The 7,723-nt window shown below is 54.3% G+C and overlaps 1 protein-coding gene across 1 annotated transcript in view; it reads left to right on the top strand.

Annotated features, from left to right (window-relative positions):
- Positions 1 to 3,556: 3,556 nt before the first annotated feature.
- The window catches only part of FAM166A (family with sequence similarity 166 member A), a 15,986-nt gene continuing 11,819 nt past the window's right edge, over positions 3,557 to 7,723 (top strand). Inside the window, exons 1-3 of the mRNA XM_031059232.1 lie at positions 3,557 to 3,582; positions 3,931 to 4,005; positions 7,282 to 7,451. Of these exons, the coding sequence (XP_030915092.1) occupies positions 3,557 to 3,582; positions 3,931 to 4,005; positions 7,282 to 7,451 (271 nt within the window). The remainder of the gene's footprint in view (positions 3,583 to 3,930; positions 4,006 to 7,281; positions 7,452 to 7,723) is intronic.

The raw sequence follows: 7,723 nt of genomic DNA on the forward strand, positions 1-7,723 counted from the left end.
TTCCTGCCCCAGGAATGTCCCCAGTGCCACCCAGCTGGGTGTGTGTGGTCTCCTGTGCTCCCAGGGCAGGGATGGGCTCTGTGACATCTGGACATGCTGTTCCTCCATTGACATGGTGACATACAAAGTTTGTCTCATATCAATAAATTCTAATGATAACCTTGACAAAAGTGAATTTCCACTTCTTTTTTTTGTACCCAGGTGTCTGCCCTGAGAGCTGACACTGAGGTGGGGTTGTTCAGTAGCTCTCTGGGGAGGATGTGACTCCTGGGTTTGGAGGGAGCAGCCACAGACCATTAAAAGAAGAGAGTTTTGAAGGGAGTTTCTGGGAATGCTGGAAAGGTGCTGGCCCAAATCCCCTTGTGCTGGTGGGACCTCAGTAGGCTTGGGGTTGTTGGTTGGTGCTGCATTTCAATAAACAGCTTCTTCATCTCAGTGTTAAAATCTGATGCTTTAGGCTGGGAGGAGCCTTTGTAGGTCCCTTATCAACCTGCCCACTTAAAGCTGAGCTGATTTCAAAGTTCCCTTGGGGTGCTCTGGGCTTTGAAAATTTCCAGTGTTGGAAATGCCATCCCTGACCCTGTCCCAGTGCTGCTCTGTGCCCATGAAGAACTTTTTCCTTGTGCCTGGTGGGCCCTTCCCTTGCACCCTGTGCCTTTGGCTCTGGGTCTGTCCCTGTCCCTCTGAGCTGAGCCACCCACCCTGCAGCCCTGGCATTGCTGGGCACGGCTGCCCCTGGCCAGAGCTCGGGTATGTGGGCAAACTCAAATACATTTTAGGCTGAAAATACCCAGATCTCTCAGTTTAGGCACCAAGGGCAGGAGTCAAAGCAGCATTTTGATCTTCTCAGACACAAGTTTGAGGGAAATTAGGCACCTTAACAGGTAAGAGCAACCCTCAAGTATTCAACAGGTGGCCCAGAGAATCTGTGGATGCCCCATCCGTGGAAGTGTCCCCAGGGCCAGGTTGGATGGGGCTTGGAGCAATCTGGAATGATCTTTAAGGTCACTTCCAACCCAAACCAGTCTGGGATTCTGGGATATTTAAACAACCATTAACTCCCTACAGGAGTTAGATACTCATTGATTTATTCCTGCCTTCACTGACTGCAAATATTTTTCAAAGAGGAAAGGTCTGGCCAGAAAGAGAAGCTGCTGCTGCTCCACCAGCAATGCAGTCAGTACTGCAGGAGTTCTGAAACATCCACAACGTCCCAGTGAGATTTACAGGCTGAAGGCCCTGGGCCAGGCTCAGCCAGTGAAGTGTTGCAAACTTTACACCTCTCAACTTTACACTGGATTTCACCAGGTGCCCTCACCTTCCTCATGATCTTCCTCCCGTAGAACATCACTTTGTCCCTCTTGCGAAACCTGTACTGAGGCACGTGGGGCTGGAGTTGTTCTGGAACAGAAGCAGCACATTAGAAACCACCTGCAGCAGCTGGGAGAACACCTGAGCACAGCCTGGGGACTTTGCTGCCTCCAGAACAGCTCCTGTGGGCAGGGTTTGGGGTTTAAACCACCCTGGGATCCCTCATTCCCCAGCCCTGGCCAAGCCAGAGCCAGGCAGGGCTGCCTTGAGGCTCCACCTCAGCCCCAGAGGAGACAAAGGGCTCTCGAAACAGACTGAAGGCTTGGACGGTTCTAATCTCCTCAAGGAAACCTCTAACTCAATCGTTTCTCCATCTGTGACAGTGAAATCACAGCAGGGTTGAATTCCTGTGCAGAATTCACAACTGCTCCTGAGGCTGACACTGCTCACACCCCAAAGAAATAAAACCTGCAGGTCCTGCACGTGACAGCTCTGGGCTCACACCTGGAGAAGGGAACCAACACAAGTTCTCCATCCTTTAAAGCTGCTGTCCTGCAAGAACCACACCTCTGCAGCAAACAACTACCACTGGAAATTACAAAAATACTCAAGATTGATGGGAAAATTAGGTTTAAAACTTACATGGTAAGTACTTGATAATTAGATAATCTCCTTATGCCAGGGATGACAAACACAACAACTACGTCAAGTAGCAGCTCCAATTGCAATTCCAGTCAGATGAGAGGGGAATTTAGGGAGAAAGAAGTTAATGATTTTCAACTTCAGAAGTTGCTATATATTTTTTAGAAAGCTGAAGAACACTCAGCTCAGTGAGATGTCTAAAAGCCAAGCATGTTCATAAATACTGAATTTTTAATTCAAACATCTCATATGCAAGAAGTTTAAGCTGCACCAGTGACCAGTCCTATGATCACATGGAAAATATTCCATGTTTTTCTTCCCAAAGATTTGAGAGCTGATCAACTCAATGTACACGGGGTGTGTGAGGGCATGGAGGGACAGGACAAGGGGGAATGGCCTCAAGATCAAGGAGGGCAGGGCTGGATGGGATATTGGGAATTGGGAATTGTTCCCTGGCAGGGTGGGCAGGCCCTGGCACAGGGTGCCCAGAGCAGCTGGGGCTGCCCCTGGATCCCTGGCAGTGCCCAAGGCCAGGCTGGGCAGGGCTGGGAGCACCTGGGACAGTGGGAGGTGTCCCTGCCATGGCAGGGGTGGAACAAGGTGAGTTTTGTGGTCCCATCCATCCCAAACCACCCCTGGGCTGTTCAGCAAACAGGAGCTCCTGTTCTGGGCCTGCCTCCAGCTGGGCAGGGAGAGACCCAGCAAGGCACCAGGGCCATGTGGTGTTGGGACTGGGAACAACCTTCATCCTGCAGGATCCAACAGGGAGTCCCCAGACAGCCAGGGCAGAGGGGAGCGGGCAGAGGGGGGGTGGCTGAGCCTCCACAGCAGCCCAGGGAGCCCTGAGCCCCTGCCTCGATGTCCCTGCTGGCCTGGGGGGAGAGGCAGCCTGGCCCTGGGGGGATGTGACCATGGAGCTGGGAGTGTGAACATGGAGCTGTGTGTGTGACCAGGAGCTGTGAGTGTGAACATGGAGCTGTGTGTGTGACCATGGAGCTGTGTGTGAACATGGAGCTGTGAGTGTGAACAGGGGCCTGTGAGTGTGAACATGGAGCTATGAGTGTGAACATGGAGCTGTGTGTGAACATGGAGCTGTGTGTGTGACCATGGAGCTGTGAGTGTGAACATGGAGCTGTGTGTGAACATGGAGCTGTGAGTGTGAACATGGAGCTATGTTTGTTTGTGACCATGGAGCTGTGTGTGTGACCATGGAGCTGTGTGTGAACATGGAGCTGGGAGTGTGAACATGGAGCTGTGTGTGTGAACAGGGGCCTGTGAGTGTGAACATGGAGCTGTGAGTGTGAACATGGAGCTGTGTGTGAACATGGAGCTGTGTGTGTGACCATGGAGCTGTGAGTGTGAACATGGAGCTGTGTGTGAACATGGAGCTGTGAGTGTGAACATGGAGCTATGTTTGTTTGTGACCATGGAGCTGTGTGTGTGACCATGGAGCTGTGTGTGAACATGGAGCTGGGAGTGTGAACATGGAGCTGTAAGTGTGACCATGGATCTGTGAGTGTGAACAGGGGCCTGTGAGTGTGAACATGGAGCTGTGTGTGTGACCAGGACCTGTGTGTGTGAACATGGAGCTGTGAGTGTGAACATGGAGCTGTGTGTGAACATGGAGCTGTGAGTGTGACCAGGACCTGTGAGTGTGAACATGGAGCTGTGTGTGAACATGGAGCTGTGTGTGTGACCATGGAGCTGTGTTTGTTTGTGAACATGGAGCTGTGTTTGTGAATATGGACCTGTGTGTGTGCTGGGGCCACTCCCAGGGTCCCGGGCTGGGGGCCCTCAGGGTACCTGACAAACGCTGTAAAATTCCTGTGCTCCTCCAAAACACCCAGGTGGGCAAGGACAGAGCTGTGTCCTGGAGGAGCTGAGGGGTTTGTGCTGCAGGTGGAACCTGTTGGGGCTGACATCACAGAGGCTCCCCTGGTGATTGCACTGAGCTGTGTCTCCTCTCCCCCTGCCCAGCACGAGCTGTAACATCATCATGGCAGGCTCCAGGGGAAAGAGCATCTTCCCTGAAAACCCCTACCACATCCCTGGGTGAGTTCATCCAAAACATCCATTTCCAATGCACATGGCTCTGCTTGGGGTCAGGGAGTGTTTATGACTCAGGATGTTTTGGGGTTTTTTAAAGGCACTATTCAACATTCCATGTATCCATAGTCTGAAGGAGACAGAGCTCCAGGGGAAGCAGCACCTTACAGAGAGGGGTACAGCTACAGACCATGCCATGGCACATGGACAGCAAAGCCAAAATGGTTCTTTCCCTCCCTTTTTCCCCATTTCTTTTAAGCTGCCAAATGTCAGCAGAGCTACTGTGCAGGGCTTGGCTTCCAAACTGTCTTAATATTTGCATCAAGGATTTTTGGAGGTCTCCTTTGACTAAGGGGTTGTAGAGATGTGACACCCTCTGGTCACTGGGCTGGAGCCCTGTCCTGCTGCTGGGTCAGAGACTGGGAACTTCTGTCATCTCCTCCATAAGTAGCTGGATTTCTTCCCAAAGCTCTTTGTGGCACTCTCCTCTAAAGGCTTGGAAGGAAGAAAGCCTGGCTATGAGGCAGGGGGAGAAGGTAAGATGTGAATGGGAGGAATTTGGGATTTGCTGTGAATTTGTGTGTGGGGTCCTTGGTGAGACCTGGGCTGGGTGGAAGGGCTGGGTTGGCCCCAAGGGAAAAGCAGGTGAAACCCCTGATCAGCCCAGGCCAAGGTGAGCCCTGGCACAGGGAATGCCAGGCAGGTGTGGGGAGGCAGAGCCCAGGCACAGGGGGAGGGTGGAGAACATTTCCTTAGGCTGCTCCTGGTGGTGACCCAAGCAGCCCTTCCCCTTGCAGTGACAGGCAGGATTTTCCATGACTGATCTCTCCACCTTCCCACTTACATAAACTCTGAGCCTGGGGGTTTTTTTACTCATTTTTGCATTGCTGTGGCCATCTGATGTGACATTCCCTGTGTGCCATCAGAGCTGTGCTGGGGGACAGACGAGGGAACAGCAAGGAGGGAGCTGGGGCTGGAATTGCAGCCCCAAAAGCCCCAACTCCTTCCCTTGCTCACCCCTGCCTGGCTGCAGCTCCCTCAGGAGCAGCTCCGAGCCCTGGGATGGGCTCAGCACCTGGGGCTGCTCCTCTCCGGAGCTGGAGGAGGAGGAGGAGGAGGAGGCAAACCCTGCTGCTGCTTCTCTTGGTGCTGTGCAGGCTGGGGGCACCCCCTGAGCCACCGTGGGTGCTGAGGATGCTGCTTTGCATCTGCTTTGGGTGCTGAGAGTGAGGAGGAGCTGCCTGGAGGGCATCCCCAGCAGAGCCCTGCACTGGGCTGTCACAGGAGCAGGGTTTGTGTGCACATGTCCCCAAGTGTCCCAGGTGCTGCACCCCCTGTGCCAGAGGAGCTACAAACACTGGAGAGAGAGCACCAGAGCACATCATTGTCATCAGGGCAGGCAATGGTCACAGCAGGAGTCTGGAAAGCCACCACAGTGCCCAAGGGGACTGGGAAGCCACAGCAGGGGTTTGGAAAAGCCACCACAGTGCTCCAGGGACTGGGAGGCCTAAACCCAGCGAGTGGGATGGCTTGGGAGGGTCTGGGTGGGCAGAGAAGGGGTCAGTCCATGAATGCTGGGCACAGCCTGGCCCTGCAGAGCTGGGAGGGTTTGGAGACAAGCGAGGATGGCGCAGGGCCAAGGCTCTGCTTGGCAGGGAGGCAGAGCAGGTTGGGTGGCAGCCTGGGAGTGGTGATGGAGCAGATAGGGCTGAGCAAGGGGGGGTGAGAGGGCTCAGCCTCGGGCCACAGGGGTTTCACTGCTCACCAGCCTGAGCCCAAACAGGGCTCCCCAAAAGGGGATCCTCCATCAGCCCCAGCACGGGGCACAGCCAGCCCTGCCCCAGGATTTACCTGTGCCTCCCTCCCTGGCAGATCCCCCCTGGCTCAGGTGATCTCTGTTTAATTGCAGGGCAACAGAGCCCTTTCTCAGCCCAGCCATTATTTTGTCCAGGATCAAAATCCCTCCAGCCATCCTGTAATTATTTGGGCTGTGTCATTTGTGCCCTTGCTCAGTTTATCATCCGTGTTGCAAGAACTCATTGAGAACCCCTGGGGATGAGGCACCAGGAGGAATCCTGCATGCAGAGTGGGGAAACCTGCCAGGAGTGAATGCACAGCTCTGCTGGCTGCTGTTTAAACTGTTTGGAAGGGAAAGGACTTACTCATCATCTTATGATCCTCATGCATCATCTGGCTCTAGCCCCGGATCCACGCTGGGCTCATTGATGGAATATTTCTGTCCATTGCAACTGGCTGCTCTACCTTCCTTCAGTGCTGGAATAGCATCAGCATTGGGAAATGTGAGACTGGAACAGCTTGAGTGTCTGATGTGTCCCAGAGCTCCAGCACCTGCCCTGCCCTTGGCCACAACAAGTCACAGTTCCCAGCCCAGGGCTTGGGCACTGGAGAGATCCCAAAAATCTGAGCTGTGTTTGTTCTGGGACTGATCACCGTCCCTGTGCCCCCCTGTGCCTGGGTGGGCTCATCAGCCTGGGCCCCCTCCTCGCTGTGAGCAGAGAGAGGGGGTGCAAGAGAGGAATCATTCTGATTTTTGAGTTTCAATGAACAAGAGACACTGGGATTTTCTCAGTTGCTCAGAGTGTGTCAGAGCAGAGAGGCACTGCAGAGTTTAAACTGGGGCACTGAACTGGAAATGGTATTTGAACTGGGGGATTGGGGATGTTGGTGCTGCCAAAGCCCAGGCTGGGCTGGGAGTTTTCCCATCCACAGGTGCTGCTCCCACGTTTCTCCATGGACCAGGGGCCTGTGCCTGTGCATGCCTGACAACTGATGAGCAGCTTGTGCTGCCAGAGGAGAACATGCATGTGAAACACAGACACTCCCTGCTGGCTCCTGTGACCACAGCTGTGCTCTCAGTTCTCCCCCCCCTGTTCTGCTGCTCCCCCTGGGCTCATCCCATCCTCCCTTCCCTGGGCTCTGGACAGGGCCTGCCCAGGGTACAGACACTCTGCAGCAGATCTGCACTGCCAGAGGGCAGGGCTGGATGGGATATTGGGAACTGGGAATTGTTCCCTGTGAGGGTGGGCAGGCCCTGGCACAGGGTGCCCAGAGCAGCTGGGGCTGCCCCTGGATCCCTGGCAGTGCCCAAGGCCAGGCTGGGCAGGGCTGGGAGCACCTGGGACAGTGGGAGGTGTCCCTGCCATGGCAGGGGTGGCACTGGATGGGATTTCAGGTTTCTTCCAACCCAAACCAGTCTGGGATTCCACAATTAACCCCACCACTGCCATCATGCTGATGGCTCCTTTCTGCTCTCCTCCTCAGCTATGGGGGCTACGTTCCTCAGTTCACCTTCACCTTTGGGGACACCTATGGCAGAACCACCCACGAGCTGCTGACAGATCCCAACGTCAGGAAGAGCCCTCGCTCCCTGCTGGCACCACTGGACTCCAAGGAAAACCTCCTCCAGTACCATTACCACATCGACCACCCAGGTGAGCAAATGCACCCTGCTAATGAGCACTGTGTTAATTACCACCAGTGGGCTCTGTCCTGGGATGAAATGGGATTTTTCCCTGGGGCAATCACAGCTCTGACAGCTGGAGAGCAGCAGAGTGAGGTGCTGCAGCTCTTGGCCTCAGCTGATGAGGATGGGGATTCTGGTGCTGGGGAGAGTTTCAGTTCCCAGGTTATCTTCAGTTCAATGGAGATAAGTGATTTTATGGCATTTCATCAATTCACTCCCCAATTATTCCAGAATTCCTGC

Source organism: Geospiza fortis, unplaced genomic scaffold, assembly GCF_000277835.1.
Source record: "Geospiza fortis unplaced genomic scaffold, GeoFor_1.0 scaffold85, whole genome shotgun sequence".
NCBI classification, from domain to species: domain Eukaryota; kingdom Metazoa; phylum Chordata; class Aves; order Passeriformes; family Thraupidae; genus Geospiza; species Geospiza fortis.